Source organism: Acomys minous (genome assembly GCF_964271855.1).
Source record: "Acomys minous genome assembly, chromosome: 3".
Taxonomy (NCBI): domain Eukaryota; kingdom Metazoa; phylum Chordata; class Mammalia; order Rodentia; family Muridae; genus Acomys; species Acomys minous.
Genome location: NC_140485.1, coordinates 129,545,337 through 129,562,602, shown reverse-complemented (window position 1 = coordinate 129,562,602; position 17,266 = coordinate 129,545,337). Strand labels below are relative to the sequence as shown.

At 45.3% G+C, this 17,266-nt stretch overlaps 1 protein-coding gene across 5 annotated transcripts in view; it reads right to left on the bottom strand.

The window, feature by feature from the left end:
- SASH1 (SAM and SH3 domain containing 1) overlaps positions 1–17,266 on the bottom strand; it is a 305,726-nt gene that overhangs the window by 161,055 nt on the left and 127,405 nt on the right. Inside the window, exon 1 of one of the 5 annotated variants that reach the window (XM_084777495.1) lies at positions 5,403–6,643. The exons of 2 other annotated variants lie outside the window; for them this stretch is intronic. In XM_084777495.1, coding sequence (XP_084633621.1) covers positions 5,403–5,537 — 135 coding nt within the window. In that variant the 5' untranslated portion in view covers positions 5,538–6,643. Of the gene's footprint in view, positions 1–5,402; positions 6,644–17,266 lie in introns of those variants that run through there. 2 more of the 5 variants (XM_084777501.1, XM_084777500.1) reach the window with 2 other exon arrangements.

Sequence of the window (17,266 nt, the reverse complement as noted above, 5' to 3'; positions counted from 1 at the left end):
CCCCCCACCCCAATGAGGACAGTTATCCATGGCTGTACCAGCTTGCAGGACCACTTCAGAGCTAAGAATAAGGCAACAGTGACCAGGAGTGTGCTTTGACCAGGACTGCCTCATCATTTTTGCATACTTTTTACTCTGTTTAAACCTAAACCTCAAGTCAGTACCCCAAAGACGAACTTGGGGGGGGGGCGCGTCTATGTTGATATGTTACTCTTCCCAATGTGGCCACATCGAATCCACTGCTCTCTTGTGCTTTAGCATTACCGCCCTTTTTTCTTTTTCTTTTCTTTTTCTTTTTTTTTTAAGATTTTAGGTATTATTTATACAGTATTCTGCCTGCTTGTGAGCCAGCTGGCCAGAAAAGGGCACGAGATCTCGTTATAGATGGTCATGAGTCACCGTGTGGTTGCTGGGAATTGAACTTAGGACCTTTGGAAGAACAGTCAGTGCTCTTAACCTCTGAGCCATCTCTCCAGCCCTGCAGTCCTGGGCTTTTTCATTGGAGTATCTGGATGAGTATACAAGTATAGTGTGTTGGGACTGGTCGTACCTACTGAGAGGATCTGGTAAGCTTATAGATGTAGAGGCTCAGTCCAGCAATGGACCACCATCCTCACGCTTGCCAAGGGCTCCCTGCCGCCACCATATAGCCACATCCAATCACAGAGAAGAAGGAAGGTTCCGATGACAGAGCAAAAAGCAGAGAAATGGCAAATGAAAGCCAATAAGCAGGAGACCAGGAAAAGAGATGGCTGGAGATCAAAGGCCTCCTATAGAGGGGGAAAAAGCAACTCCGCCTCCGGCTCTGAAAGCTTGGGCTTTTTTGTTTTGCTGTTGTTGTTGTTGTTGCTGCTGCTGCTGCTGTTGTTGTTGTTGTTGTTTCAGGCTTGATTTGTTTTGTTGCCTTTTGTTGTTTGTTTGTTTGTTTGTTTGTTTCAAGAGCTGTACATCAGGAAGAAAAGTAACTTACTGGAATTTACCTGGACCAAATCATTGCCCAAAACTGACCTGGGGACCCTCAGATCTTCAACTCTATATAGGAGTTCAAGGCCCTCAGGACCCTCCCACTACTTCACCCTGCAACCTGTGCACTTGCTTTAGGCACAGGCTTTCCTCTGACTAAAAGACAAAACTCTCATGAGTCAGAGTATTGTTTTGTTGTTGTTGTTGTTGTTGTTGTTGTTGTTGTTGTTGTTGTTTTTTGTTTGGTTGGTTGGTTTGGTTTTCGAGACAGGGTTTCTCTATGTTATCTTGGCTGTCCTGGACTCGCTTTGTAGACCAGGCTGGCCTCGAACTCACAGCAATCCTCCTGCCTCTGCCTCGCGAGTGCTGGGATTAAAGGCGTGCGCCATCACGCCCGGCTGAGGTCAGAGTACTGTAAACCAAGGTTCCCCACCTCACCCTATATCCTCTCCCACCCCATCTCTGGCCTCAGACCATAGCAGCTGAGGGTGCCCTTGCACTTCAGATCCTCCTGCCTCCACCTCCAGTGGAATGCTGGGAGCTTAGGCCTGTGCCATCCACTATGGTACATCTTGGAGCAATGCTAGCGGAAGCCAGTGCCCACTGCGCTACATCCCCCCCTCCCCCCTCCCCTAGTCCCCAGACTCTCAAATTCCAATGTGTAAATTTAATTAGATCTTTAGTTGATAGGCTTACCTCAAGACACCTCCCAAAGGTACATGTAAATTAACTATTTCCCAAGGAGGCAGCATTCTAAAGACCCCCCCTCAGGCTCTCACTAACATCTCTCCTCCCCCCCCCACCCCACCCCCACACTTGGCCTGACAAAGAAAAAGAATGGAATTCCTTCATTTGTTTTTTCGTCTTCTTTCATTTAGCTTTATTTGGGGTTCTGCTTTATTTTGGAACTGAAGTAAACAGGCCAGACAGCTCCACCGAACAGCTCTTAAGAGCCATGCCTACTGTGCAGCTTTCCCCAACTTGCTTAAGACTCAGAGGATCTTTGTACACAAGGGGTATTTTCTGAGCAGTGCAGGGGACTGGGGGACAAACCAGAAAGGCTGCCACAGGGAAGAGAGGAAGCTTAGGTTTTGGGGGAGGTGTGTCTTGCAGAATTCTGGAAACAACAAGTCCTCACAAGATGTCCCTCCTAGGTAGTAGCTATGAGGCCAGGCTCAGCCTCAGAGGCTGAAGCTAAATAACCATCACTATTTGCCAGGAGGATAAACAGTCCAGATAATAAATAAAAAAACAAAACAAAACAAAAAGCTTTTCATATCTAACCACACCTAAATAAACTTGGCAATTCCCACTCTTAAAAACAAGTACTGTCCCTAACCCAAAAAAAGTAAAGGGTAGGGGGCTGGAGAGATGGCTCAGAGGTTAAGAGTATACTGACTGGTCTTCCAGAGGTTCTGAGTTCAATAACCATATAGTGGCTCACAACCATCTATATAATGTGATCTAATGGCCGCTTCTGTCTTGCAGGCATGCATGCAGACAGAGCACTGTATACATAATAAAGAAATAAATTGTACATAATAAATAAGTAAATCTTAAAAAAAAAAAAAAAAAGGGAAGGTAGAGGGGTGGCAACGAGAAAGCAGGACTCTAATTCTACACGTCTGGGCAGACATCAACCGAAGCATGTCGTGGGTAAAGGTGCCATGCTTTCAAAATCTAAGCCAGACCACAGTGTAGGGTTATCTGAAAGAATGGCACATTTATGCTCAGGATGCACAGACATTTGAGAGCACTCAGATTTTGCGGTTGACTGATGAAATTACCCAAATGGTAGCTTCTGCTGGAAGAGAATTCATTACCATCTTCAAAAGTACTCTGTGATAACAGATGTTTTAATGGGACTTCTGCATTTAAGAAGTACACTCTTTTGTGACTTTGACACAATTATGCGCTCAGCACCCAGTTAATATCAGGCACTGGGGACCGAAACTGAATCCAGATGCTGACCCCACTCTCCAAATAGCCACAAGCAGAGATTTTTATGAGTCATTCTCTCTTCATTCACTACTTCTGTATAGACTTATTAGTGTTTATTTATTCTATCACTACTTAATTTCCATGTTTTAGACGGTTTTATTATCCTCTAAGTAAGTATTTTTGTTAACAATGATCTAAAAACAACTATTTGCTGCTTAACTCTGCAGGGATCAAACTAATTTATAAGCAAAATGTGTTCTAGTGAACTCAGATATTCGTATCTTGCTCACTGAGTTATAACTGATTAATTAACTAATGACACTATGCCACCTGATAAGTCCCCCCCCCCCTTCCCGGCCTTGCCCCTTGTTCACTTGTTCACCACTATCAGAAGCGCGGGCCCTGTTCTTCTCCCTAAAAAGGTTCTTCCCTAGCGGGGTGATAGACAAGGAGCTCGGGATCAGCTCAGACACTGTCACCAACAAGGTACAAGCCACTAGTCAAACCCTTTGAATGACTGAAGCTTCCCACAATTAAAAACTGCAAAAGGAAGGAAGTGGTGCTTCATGTTTCAGCAAGAACCGAGCGACCCAAACATCACCTCTGTGTCTTGACATACTGCCCCGAAGATGAAGTTTTTAATAAACACTTGGAGGACAGGTCTCCAACGGTAACAAGATCCCCCCCTTTTGATGCTGGACCTTCCCATTAGAGTGTACAAAGGCAAGGCCGCCAGATTTCCCTCTCTGTATTTGACCAAGGAAAGGCCAACGTTTGTCCCAGAGAAAATGGAGACTGCATAAAAAGGATAGAAAAAGGTTTGGGCCACACTGACCTGACCTCCTGCTTCACCCTCAACTCAAGGCTTAGTAAGAGCACCTATTTTCTTTGCTCTTGGATCTGCTCTTTGAATAACAGGTTTGGTCTTCTAGAGCCCCACCCCATCTTTTAACTCAGCCAAAGAATACTCTGCTACAACGAACCCAACAGTGCTGGGATCTGCCAGGGAAAGGAAAGCAAATATTCAGAAAGTACCACCTGCCAATCCTCTCGCGGACCAGTACTCAGTGCAACTTGCATTTTCGCCAGCAATCCCCTCCCCTGCTACCCCACCCAGCCTACACCCTCCTAAAGGATGCAGTGTGATGCTATCAAACCAGTGTTCTCTGTGACTTGAAAATTCACAGAGCAGAGTTCTTCTGGGCAAGAACCAAAATAAGGTGCCTGCTTGTTGAACTCTAAGATTTGAAACCAGTTTCAAACCAGTTTGAAACATGCACTGATTTACCTGGAATTTCAACGGAGCATCTTTTACAGCAGAAAGGTTTAGGAAAGGCAATGAACTGTAAATCCAAAATACCTGGTGTCCATACACAGCATTCATAGATAAAACTCTATCATGGGTAAATGTGTCTGTTATTATATACTCTCAAGCAGAGATAGGCATCTTTAATGCAGGAAACCGGGATACACTGAACTTCAAGATGTCCAGAAAGATGAGACACAAGCTCTATTTTCAAGAGGGAAAAAAAAAACCTATGTAAACAGCTGTATTCACTGACCGTCTACAATTCACCAGGCAGTACACTGAGCACCTCATACACATCGATCTGGTGCCTCTCTCGTAATACCCAACATGCAGCTAGCTCATCAAGTGAGGAGATGGAGAACCAGAAGAGGTGAGTGACACGGCCAAGGCTATTGCAGACAGTCAGTTGGAGAGCAGGAATTTAAACCAGGCTAACTCATTTCAGAGCCCACGACCTTAACCACTATGGTGAAAACTACACTGTATAGTTCTCAAAGAGACTGCTGCAAAAACAAAACAAAATAAAACCACCCACTCCTATGTGAAAGGTAGTACCTCGCAGTAAACGTGAATCTGAAATCTTCACGTGGGTTAAGATGTCTGCCTATAAAAACCCTACCCATCCAAGGTACTAAACTACCGCAGGTTACAGCTTCATCCCCGATGTCTAAGAACTACTTTCCAGAAGTAAGCCAAATCCAGGAGCGGTTTCAGTCACTGGACAGTTCAAAAACTCTTATCAGCACAGATTCAGCACTATATGTTGTCGGTGCCAAACATATAAAACAAATATCCTGTAACTCTACAAACTGGAAGAGCTGAGGGCTGAGCAAGTAAACACTGTGGCAGTTCTGCATAAGGAAATGGTTGTTTTCCTTTCGTGGGCACACGACAAGCCCTGTGCGCATAACCATCGGTGCCGTGAGGCCATGAGGAGTCCAGCCGCCAAATATTTACAAGTAGTATTTACACCTACTTTTTCTGGTTTTTTTCCACGCCAACTTTTCTAAGCAGGTGTCCCTGATTACAGCTGATTGCTCAAAATGTAGCTCTGAAGTGACCGGTGGGTGGTTTTATTTGTTTTGGTTTGGTTTTAACTGAGAGGAGACGGTGGAGAGAAGAAAGGGTGCCCAATGAGTGGGCGAGGATAGAGCCCCACTTCCCGCGCCTGCCTCCCCAGGTAGCTCACCAGGATGCCCATCACGTCGGTCCAGAGGCGGGAGAACGCCTCGGAGGTGCCAGCCTCAGGCTCAGGATCCTGAGAGGGCTCCGCATCGGGGTCCGGCTCCGGCGCCGGGCCAGCAGCTCCCGCGTCCTCCTCCATGGCCCTGTCCCCGTGCGTCCGGGTCCCAGCGCTGCCCACGGCCCGTAGCAGCGCGTCGGCCGCCCGGCGCAAGGTCCCCGCCCGCAGCGTCACAGGGCCGCGCCCCCGCGTCGCTTGCTCCAGCCTCTGCCGGGTACGAGCCCCACTGCCAGAACTAGGCACCTCGATCCGCAGCGACTGTAATTGACAACTCCAGAAACTTTTCCTAGCCGGGCCCGGCGCAGCAACAGGGTAGCTGGAGCGGAGTCGGCACCACTGGCTGCGGCAGGGAGCTCGTAGGATAAGGGAACCAGAAGCTCCACTGAACAGGCGCTGTGTCCTGCAATGGCAACCCGCTCTGGACCGCACGCGACTTGCCTCTAAAGAAAAGTCTGCGCAGGGCCCCGCAGGGGACGGTGATGCCTGTGGACTCCGGGCTAGCCAGTCCAGGACCCCTCTCTTCAGAATGAGCTCTTCCAACTCCACATGACTCCCTCCCCTCCAGGCTCAAGAAAGCGTTTAGCAACAAAAGGTGCTCTGATGTCAGGCGCTTTGCATGGAAATGAGCCTCAGCCCAGCCAACAAACCGCCTGTTGAAAGCGCAGCAGAGCCGCCGGCCCGGGGCCCCGCACTAGTCCGCGCCATCCATTCCGCCACAGAAACTGCAGAAAGTTAATCTTTAAGCTGCTGCCTGCGCCCGAGTTCACAAGGAGTCAGTATGGTGACAACCCACACCTCGCCCTCGGGAAGTTGAGCAGTCTTGCCTGTCAGCCTAGGCTTCTTGGAAAACAAAGTGTGACAAAGCTCTCCAGGGCACGAGCCATTGTTTGGGTCCTTGGATTAGTGGGGGCATTTTGGCCACCGTGCTGTGCACGTCTAGGGTTTTCGGATAATTAGGGAAGACCCTCTTTGGGTTGTAAGGTTTTTGTTGTTGTTTGTTTGTTGCTTTTGTTTTACATGAAAGACACCGGCAAGGGGTATGTTCAAAACTAAAGTTAATTTTATGACCTCTTAGCCCATGCACACTCCAGGCCTGTGTATGTTTTGCCAAAAGAAAATCCCCGAGGGAATTAACCCTGAAGTTGTTTTTATTATTATTTATTTACTTACTTATTTTCCTCCTCTTCCTCCTTTTAAACTACTCAGAGAATTTTTTCCTAAGACGTGACAGTGGTGCCTTGTCCTATTTGATTTTGTCACTGCTCACTTTGTGAAACTAAAGAAAGCCAAGGAATCTGTTCCTTATAAAAGAGTTGGGTGGGCAGGGAAGATGAAGAGACTCAGGGATAGAACAATTACTTCTGAAGGGTCTTCGCTTCCTTCTTAGCTTACATACAGAAAAGGAGTTAAACTTTGTTGTCCACATCCTCTTGGCGTTGAGAACACCAGTCTGTGCAATGGGTGAACAACTCTCTTTGACAAGGTCAAAACCCAGAAAGAAAAGAAGTGGGCAGGAGAGGAGGGTTGGGTGTAAGTGCTCGCTTGGAAAGCCTGATGACCTCATTTCAAGCCCCCAGAATCCAAGCAAAACCCTTAGCATAGCAGCACAGGCCTGTATTCCAGGCCTAGGAAGTACAGACAGCAGGACTCTTGTGGCTTTAGTGACCAGCAAGTCCAGACAGCTGCTAAGCTCCAGGTTCAGTGAGAGACTATGTCTCAAAAAATAAGGTGGCGAATGGTCGAGAATGAGGGCTGAAATTACTCTCTGACCTCAACAGGTACATGCATGAGTGTACACGCTTACACAAGCATACACACACACACACACACACACACACACACACACACACACACACATCAAGGTTTTACAACCCCTTCCCTAACTTTTTTGGTTGGAAGGTACTCTGTGTGTGTGTGTGTGTGTGTGTGTGTGTGTGTGATAGCTGAAGAAGAGCCCTAGATCCTGAATCATTTGGCTGATGCAGTTAAGCCAGAGGATTCCAGGCTTCTCTGGTGCTGTTTGATGCTGAGAGCTTGAAACAAACTCCACTAAGAAAAGTGATTTTAAAAAAAGAAAGAAAGAAAGGGCCCTGTCCATCAAGACATCAAAATAAATACATTAAATCGGAAGAAAAGGAGGGCCAGAGAGATGGCTCAGAGGTTAAGAGCACTGGCTGTTTTTGCAAAGGTTCAATTACCAGCAACCACATGGTGGTTCATAACCATCTATAATGAGGTCTGCCGCCCTCTTCTGGCCTGCAAGCACACGTGAAGGCAGAATGCTGTATAAATAATAAAGAAAAAAAAAAATGGCGAGAAAAGGAAAAACCTTTTTCCCCTAGAACTAGGGGCCACCATCTGCCCTACTCACAAGGGGCAAACAGTCCAGGCTCTGAGCTAGATCAATAAACAAGGCCCTGTGTGATTTGCATCCAGCTGATCCCTGGTGGTTTTCGGGGCCTTAAGAACGACTTGGGCATTACATTACCGTCTCATGTTTCCCTTTCTAGCCAGTCTCTCTTCCATCTTGCTAGAATTGAATAAGAATGGCCCCATAGGCTCATATATTTGAATGCTTAGTCATCAGGGAGTGGCATTATTTGAGAGGATTAGAAGGATTAAGAGGTGCTGGAGTAGATGTGGCCTTGTTGGGGGAAATGTGTCACTTGGAATGGGTTTTGAGGTTTTTTAAAACCCCAAGCCAAAGCACATGCTTTTAATCCCAGCACTTGGGAGGCAGAGGCAGGAGGATCACAGTGAGCTTGAGGCCAGCCTGGTCTACAAAGTGAGTCCAGGACAGCCAGGACTAAAAGAGAAACCCTGTCTTAAAAGACAAAACAAAACAAAACCCAAGCCAGGCCCAGTGTCTCTTTTTCCCTTTCTCTGTCTGCAGACCAGGATGTTATCTCTCATCTACTGCTCCAGTGCCTTGCCATGCTTCCGACCATGATAACAGAGTAAACCTCTGAAACAGTAAGCAAAACCTAATTAAATGCTTTGTTTGGTTTTTTTTGTTTTGTGTTTTAGGGTATTTAGAGTTTTTTGAGACAAGGTCCTAGAACTCACTCTGAAGACCAGGCTGGCCTCAAACTCACAGAGATCTGCCTGTCTCTGCCTCCCAAGTGCTAGGATTAAAGGCGTGCTAAAGAGTTTCCTGGTCGTGGTGTCCAGGACCAAGAACACAACAGTAGACGGATGACTAAGGCTGCATCCCAGGCTGACTTTGAACTCACTCTGTGTAGCAAAAGATGGACCTGACTTCTTGCCTCCACCTCCCAGGTGTTAGGATTACAGGCATGGGCCATTGCTCCTGCTGTAATAAATATTTACTGCAACATGTGAGCAGAAAACTGTCAGAATGTATTCATTGAGAATGTAGTCATCTTGGTAAGTTTATTGGAAATTGCAAACATATTGTGTTATATGTGACACAGTACTACATGTGTTTATAATGGCTTGCTTTGCAATTATTCTTTTTTTTTTTTTTTATTCAGCTTTATGTGCATTGGTGTGGGAGTGTCAGATCCCTTGGAACTGGAGTTACAGATGGTTGTAAGGCACCATGTAGGTGCTGGGAATTGAACCCTGGTCCTTTGGAGGAGCACCCATGCTCTTAACCACTGAGTCATCTCTCCAGCCCCCTGCAATTGCTCTTTCTGTGGATCAGGATTACAAATGTTCAGGCCGCTCCTCCAGAAGTTGCAAGGTAGTTAAGATTCTAGATACAGCCTGAGTAAGTCATTATAACAACACACGAAAGGCAACTAACCAGACTACAGTGTGGTGGTGAAAGTCCAGTTTTACCATGGGAAGCACAAATATTATTTTGTCTCCCCGTTCTATCCTCACCATAGCTGAGGACCAAACTCATGGTCTTGGCACTTACTGTCCAACCCAGAAAGTACAAATATTAGTAAGGAGACAAGGCCCAGTTCTGTCTTAAAACCTTTGGCAAATTATTTATCTCATATGTAAAAGAGGGAAATTCCATTTGTTTTCATAATTCTGATGTTCTTGTTGGTTATGCAAGAATCTTTACCTAGTAGAACCTTTCCTCCTTTCTCAGCTCTTCTCCTACCTACTCATCCTGTGGGGCTAGATCTGAGTTTCTTCCTTGTTCAGCATACAGATCTTGGGTTACGTGAAGTCATTCCTGGCCCTGGAATGTGATCTCTGAGTCATAAAGCCGAGAGGCTACCTCTGGCTAGGTGTGGTCACAAGGACTCTGCAGTCACCTCTGTTTGTTCTCCACTGTCATGTTTTGGCTGGGCTTTTTTTTGTTTGTTGGTTTGGTTTGGTATTTTGTGTTTGTTTGTTTTTGTGTGTGGGGGGAGATCAAACCTGGTCTCTCCCACCCAGCTGTCTTCCCCATCCGCCTTCAGCTTTGATAGTGAACACAATAAAATTAATGGTAAAGACAATTATTTGTTTAAACTTAATTTCTCTTTGGAATTGTGCTTAACATTAAATTTTTCATAACTGGGTGTAGTGGGGCTTGCCTTTAATCCTAGCACTCAGAAAGCAGAGGTAGATAGGTGTATCTCTGAGTTCGAGACCAGCCTGATCTGATCTATAGGATGAATTCCAGGAAATCCAGGGCTATACAGAGATATCCTGTCTCAAAACAAATACATTTTATAAACTTCCACAGTCCTAAAATGGCACTTAGGATTTTCCTTCACCATCCAATACTTCCACCGGGCGCCTTCCCATTGTGTGTGAGTGAGCGTGGTGAGCGTAGTGGGAGTGGGAGGCTTGTACATGCCGGTATACTTTGCCTAAAACCCCTTAAGAGTCAGGTATCTGCCTGAACCCAAAGCTCATGGTTTATTTTTATATTTTTGTTTTTCAGACAAGTTGGCAGTCAGCAACCCCCAGTGACTCTCCTGTCTCTGCATTCCATGATGCTGGGGTTAGAGGTATGCAGACTTCTAACCATAAGACCATACCTTGTCTGTTAGGGGGTCTCAGGGATCTGAACTTAGGACCTCATGGTTTCGGAGCCAGCTCTCAGTTCCATGCATTTTATTTTTCCAATGCTAGGGATTGTACGTAGGGCCTCCTGCCTGTTAGGCAAGGGTTCAACCAGTGAGCTATACCCGCTGACTTAGTTTTTCCCATTTGAATCCTCTGTCACAGCTATCTGTTTAAACTACCAGCTTCATCCTTGCCTTCCTTCATCATCACTCCCATCCAAAACAGAGATGGGCTCTGTTGACCAGACTTCCCATGCCTGGGTCAAGTTGATGGTAGGCTTCCTTTTATCTTCGCTACCATCCCCTGAGACATTAAAGTTACCTTTTCCTACCATGTTTCATCAATAGCAGTTCTTCTGTAGTGAGGGCATAATCAGTAACAGCATCTAGAAATTTGTTTTTTGTTCGTGTTGTTGTCCTTGCTTTTGTTTTGTTTTCCTGAGTCAGAGTCTCACATTCTGTAGACCTGGCTGGCTTGGAACTTCCTGTGTAGACCAGACTGACCTTGAATTCAGAGAGCTCTGCTTCCTGATTGTTGGGGATGTAAGAATTGTAGCCACCATGCCTGGCCTAGCAACCTGTAGGTTCCACTTCCCAAGGCAGAGGGTTGTGGGCTCAAGTGTGGCAACCTAGCAAGTTATGGGCAAGCCAGAATGGGAAAAGTGGGGTACTGCTGAGGAAATGTGAAGTTTTAGCAGACTATATTTTAAAAAAATTACACCAGAGCCAGGAGTTGCCCTCTGACCTCCACTATGGCCTGAATGTGCCCCCACGAACAAATAAATATGTAACTTTAAATGAACCTTGAGCTTGTTTGGAGGTTCTAGCAGGAGAGCACAGCTACTCCTATACCCTTGACCAAAGACTGGTCCTCCTCTATTTGGGGAAGGTCGTTTTCTTTGAGGGAGCAAAAAGCTTCCGGAGGAAAGGGACACCCGCCTAGCCAGACAGATCGGCCAAATCAACCCTGGCGATCCATGCGGTGACAGATGTCGCAGCCAGATTGCCCTCACATCCAATATGTAACTTTAAAATTTGACTGATTCAAACTAAAAATTTGACTGCTGTTAGGAGATAAATAAGGAGTTGGAGTGTTGCATACCTATAATCCAGGACTTGAAAGGCAGGGCATGAGAACCAGAAATTCAAGGCCAGCTTGGGCTTCATAAAACCCTGTCTGAGCCAGGGTGGTGGCACACACTTATAATCCTAGCACTGAGCTAGGCAGAGGCAGGCAGATCTCTGTGAGTTCTAGGCCAGCCTGGTCTACAAAGCCAGTCCAGGACAGCCAGGGCTGCACAGAGAAACCCTGTCTCAAAAAACCCAACCCAAGCCAACCCAACCAAACCAAACCAAAAGGACCCTGTATGGAAAAAAATATGGGAGGAAGGGAGGGATAGAAGAAAGGAAGGAGGGAAAGGGGGGGGGGGGCTGGAGAGATGGCTTGGCCGTAAAGAGCACTGACTTTTCTTCCAGAGGACCGGGGTTCAATTCCCGGCACCCACATGGCAACTCACAACTGTCTGTAACTCCAGTTTCAAGGGCTCCAACACCATCACACAGACATACATACAGGCAAGACGCAGATGCACATAACATAAATAATTCTAAAAAAGAAGAAAAGAAGAGGGGAAGAGAGGAGGAAAGGAAAGGAGGAAAATGAAATTGCTTATTTGAAGATACTCATCTTTTGGGGGGTTTTGGCTGGTTGATTTGTTGTTTTGCTCTGTTTTGTTGTTTTGGGGTGAGAGGCAGAGTCTTATTATTATGTAGCACAGCCTAACCTTAAACTCTCTGTTAGCTCAGGTTGGCCTCTGACGTGTAATCCTCCTGCTTTTCTTAGCTTCCTGAGTGGTAGAAGCACAGGCTTACACTCTACCAAACCTAGTAAATTTGGTTTCAAAGGGCAGAAAATTAAGTATTTACATTAAAATAGACTCCCTGTAGGAACAAATACTTCATTTAAATACTCATTTTTTGTTTTAAAGAACACATTTTCTACTGATAGCATATATTAAGTCCGAACAATTATAAATAGCCCAGTTTATGCTTGGCATTGAAATTGAGCAACGAAAATAGACAAGCCAATTTACTTTTTTTGCTACTCATCAGCAAAGCCTAGTCTCTGGCACTCCCAAAGGGGGCATTCCACAATGCCTTGGGGAGCCAAATTTAAGGGGAGGCTGACAGGCTAAATTGTTCTTCAACAAACTTCCCAGTGATTTTTTCTTTTCTCCCTCACAAATGCCTGAAAGGTGATCCAAACTCATGTTTTTGTTTTCTGTAAATCCCCTTCATCAAGGAGTACTTGAGAGAAATGAGTAGAGATCTGAGGGCATGGTAAAGGGGAAGAAAAATAAAGTAAAATCCTGGGCTGAAGGTGTGGCCTAGCAGTTAAGAGCACTGCCTGCTCTTCCAGAGGACCTGATGTGATTCCCAGCAACCACATGATGACTCACAACCATCTGTAACTCCAGTTCCAGAAAACAGAATTTGACACCCTTTTCTGGCCTCCACAGATCCTAGGCATGCAAACGGTGCACAGACACAGACACAGGCAAAACATAAAATAATAATTTAAAAACTTTTAAAAACTAGAATATTGTCAGATAAAGTCAGATAAAGCAAGAATGGGATGCTCAACTTTTCTCTGAAGCCTCTTTATTTTTACATTATTTATTATTTAGTGTGTGTGTGCGTGTGTGTGTGTGTGTGTGTGTGCACCTGTACACACAAACTTATGAATACATGTGCATGAGGGGTGCCTGCAGAAGCTAAAAGCGGATGACAGATGCCCTGGTGCTGGAGTTAGCTGCTCTGTGTCAGTTCTGTGAACCACACTTGGGTCCTCTGCAAGAACAGCAAGATCTCTTCTGAGTCATCTCTTCATACCCATCCGAAGTGTCTTCTACTCTGATAAGCAGCAAGCCTTCCCTGGCCAGTTACAGGTCTTCATCTGTGCTGGGCCTATGGAGCTATCAAGAGCCTGCCTGCAGAGCACTGTAATCTGACACCACCATAACAGTTCAAGTATTTCATCTCATAACCTGAGATCACACTACTAACCACGCGTTATGGAGCTTGTCTTTAATCCCAGAACTCTGGAGGCAGAGGCAGGCAGATCTCTGTGAGCTCAAGGCCAGCCTGGTCTACAAAGCCAATCTAGGACAGCCAAGGCTATTACACAAAGAAGCCCTGTCTCAAAAAACCTAAAAGAAAGAAAGAAATAAAGAAAGAGAAAGAAAGAAAGCTCTGCTGCTGCCTCTCCAGCACCATATCTGCCTGCATGCTACCATGCTTCCCACCATGGTAAAAATGCACTAAACCTCCGAACTGTAAGCTGGCCCCTATTAAATGTTTTTCTTTATAGGAGTTGCTGTGGTCACGATGTCCCTTGACAGCAGTAAAGCCATAACTAAGACAGCCAGTATCCAAAACAGAGATTAAAAAAGAAAAAAGAGAAAAAAGGAAAAGGAAAAGAAAAGAAATAGCATGCTTAGCGCTAAGGCAAAGATCTGCGTTCAGAGGGCATCTGATTCTAGCCTCTTGTGTCCCAGAACAGGGTACTGCATCAGGGACACATGGTTCAAAAGATGACAGATGGATTGAGAAAGAGAAGGAGATGGAGAGAGACAGACAGACAGACAGACAGACAGAGACAGAGACGATAAATTGTGTTTATTAAGAAAGAAAAACAAGTTCCAAGTATGGAAGTGGTCTAGTGAATGGATGAAAACACCCTAGAAGTCTTGAGATTGAGCCACAAGATACATAGCCCTGTACAGGATATTTACATAGCACTTGCCTCTATTTTGGACGGCACAGATATTTTTCTTTTTTCTCTTAAACGTGAACCCAGATGCTTCAGTTCCCAGTCCCTACTGTCCTGCTGACGGTGGTGGACTATGACCCTCTGAAACCTCCTCCCTTAACTTATCTCTGCCAGGTACTTTGGTTACCACCATTCAAAAGCAATACATTCAGAAACATGTTACCAATAGAAAGTAAGATTCTCGTGGGCTGTCTATGGGTACCAATGAGGACCAAAAATGGGGGCAGCCAGAATTGACTGCTCTTTGTTTAACGCAAACAACCAAAGGAGTCCAACTCAATATAAATTAAAAAATAAAAAATCAAGATGAAAATGATTTGTCCTAACGAAAGCCATGAAGTTATATGAGAGGGTCCTGCCATAAGAAGAAAGAAGAAGATGTGGAGACTGGTATGTTCTTGGCTATTTCTCTTTTTACTTATGCTTTTTGGGAATGGGGAAAAAAATGTGTGAAGAAACCAGAGATTGTGTTACTTCCACGTTATGCAAAGACAGACTTAGCTGCTCAGCTGGGAAGCATCTACCACCCAAGCTGGCCTCCTCAACCCTGTCTACTGTATAAACTTAATGAGAATGTATGAGAATGCCTACTTGCATGGCTTTTGCAGGGAAAAACATCTTCCCATTCAATTCAAAATTAAAAGCTGGTTACAGCCAGGCATGGTGGCACACGCCTTTAATCCCAGCACTCAGAAGGGAGGCAAAGGCAGGTGGATCTCTGTGAGTTTGAGGCCAGCCTGGTCTACAAAGCAAGCCCAGGACAGCCAATGCTACCATAGAGAGAGAAACCCTGTCTCAAAAACAAACAAACAAAACAACAACAACAACAAACCAAAACAAAATCTGGGTTAATACTGCTACTTTGCTTTCTTGAGATGCTACCGTGTCATGGTACATGGGGTACAAATCCCATTTCTAGTGTGGAGGCCAGAGGAAGCGTTTGGGTGTCCTTCGGGCAATCATCCGCCTGAGTGTGTGTGCTGCACGTGCATGTAGGAGCCTACAAGGTCAGAAGAGGATGCTGGATCCCCTGGAATTAGAGTTACAGGTTAGTATGAGCCACCCTGAGGGTGCCGGGGACCAAACAAAGGTTCTCTGCAAGAGTTCTTGGATGCTGAGTCATCATCTAGCCCTTTACCTAGTTGTTGTCATTGTTGTTATTGAAACAGGATTTCTCATTGGCCTGGAACCTGCCAGAGAGGTGCATCCGGCTGGCTGATCACTGAGCACCAGGGATCCTTGTGCCTCAACCTCCCCAGCACTGGCATCATAAGCATGCACCACACCTGGCTTTCTCTCTCCCCTCCACCCCCCATATGGGTTCATGAGATCAAGCTTTTGGTCCTTGTGATTTTCTCAGCAGGCACTTTACACAGCCAGCTATCTCCTTAGCCCAGGGTAATTTTTGTTTTTAAAGTCTTGGTTTGAGTATAACGTTGTGTTTAAAACAAACAAACGACAACAACAACACCAAAAATGTGTTAGCTCAATAAAAAAAAATATTTATTTATTTTTGGTTTTTTGAAACAGAGTTTCTCTGTGTAGCTTTTGGCTGTCCTGGGCTTGTTTTATAGACCAAGCTGGCCTGGAACTTACAGAGATCTGCCTGCCTCTGCCTCCTGAGTGCTGAGATTAAAGGCATGTGCCACGACACCTGGCTCTTAAATTAAAAAAAAAAAAAATTTTTTTTTAAAGGATGGTATGATATTCCTTTTACAACTCATTTTTAAAAAGACTCAGAAATTGACTGCAGAAATGACTGGGAGGCACTGCCCAGCTCCACCATTGACTCTCTGCTGCCCTACTTCAGTCTGTCCTATTCAGCACGGAGGAGACCAGACTTTGGATCATAAAGCAAACTAGATTCATCTACTAGTAACATTCATCCACTGCCTGTTACAGAGAGACACTCCTGTCTTTGTTGCTGAAGGAAAGAGCCCCAACTGTCCCTCCAGCTGTAAACCTCTATTATTTTGGAATCTCAAAACCATAGCTCTCCCTTCTCACGCGATTCAATCCCCCCCACTCCGCCTATGGACTCTTTCCCAGTTGTTCAAGGCTGTTTTCTGCTCCTGGATCCTTTCTTTCACATCTAAATTCCAGTAACACACACACACACACACACACACACACACACACACACACACACAAAGGCTCAGTTATTGCAGCTTCTCTAAGTGTCCTCACACAATTGCTGATATTAATATATGAACTCTGTGAAGAACCCATCAAAAGAGGTAGCAGCACCCCCGATGACCTCAGAAAGCTTCTCACACGAGGAGATAGAAAGTTCTAGTTACAGGACTGAGGGTCAGAAGGGCCTCTTTAATTAACGCCTTGGTGGAGTTTGGCGAATTGATTCTGTTTTGGGAAGTATATGCCACTCATTATTCAGATGGCCGGTGCTGGCCTGAATGAAAAAAAAAAAAAGAGAAAGTCACGTGGGTGAGCAGGCACAGGGTTTTCTTTACCATTTCTCTCTCAGTGAACACAAGAAAGAAACTGTTTTAATGGCGTGTCTAGCCCTAATTTGTTCTCATCCCTCATAAACGAAACAACTAGGTGCTAGCTACCCTCCATGTAATGAATGTTCTCGAAAATCAGATGATGTTGATTCTAATAGCAAAGAGACACTTCACAAAGAACCCTTGTTCTGGAAATGAGGTCATCTGGACAGTCTACCCATTAAGAAAAAGCCTATTCTGCTTTCAGAGGTCACCTATTGGGGCAGGAAATCTTTCAGCCAGCGAACCAACATCTGGCCCAAGTCTTCCAGGCTGAAATGCCAGTTTCCTGATCTAAATGGAATACACATGGGAGAGGAAAAAAAAAAAAGTCTTCATTTGCCCAAGCATTATTCACCACAGCATAGATAAGGAGCCTTGCTTGGGAAAAGAGCTGCGGTTTGTTTATCAACACAAACAGAATGGCTGAGTTACTTGTATGAAATTTGCATTTCTTTCTGCAGTGACTCCGAAGAGCAAAGGGACGAATTACTCACT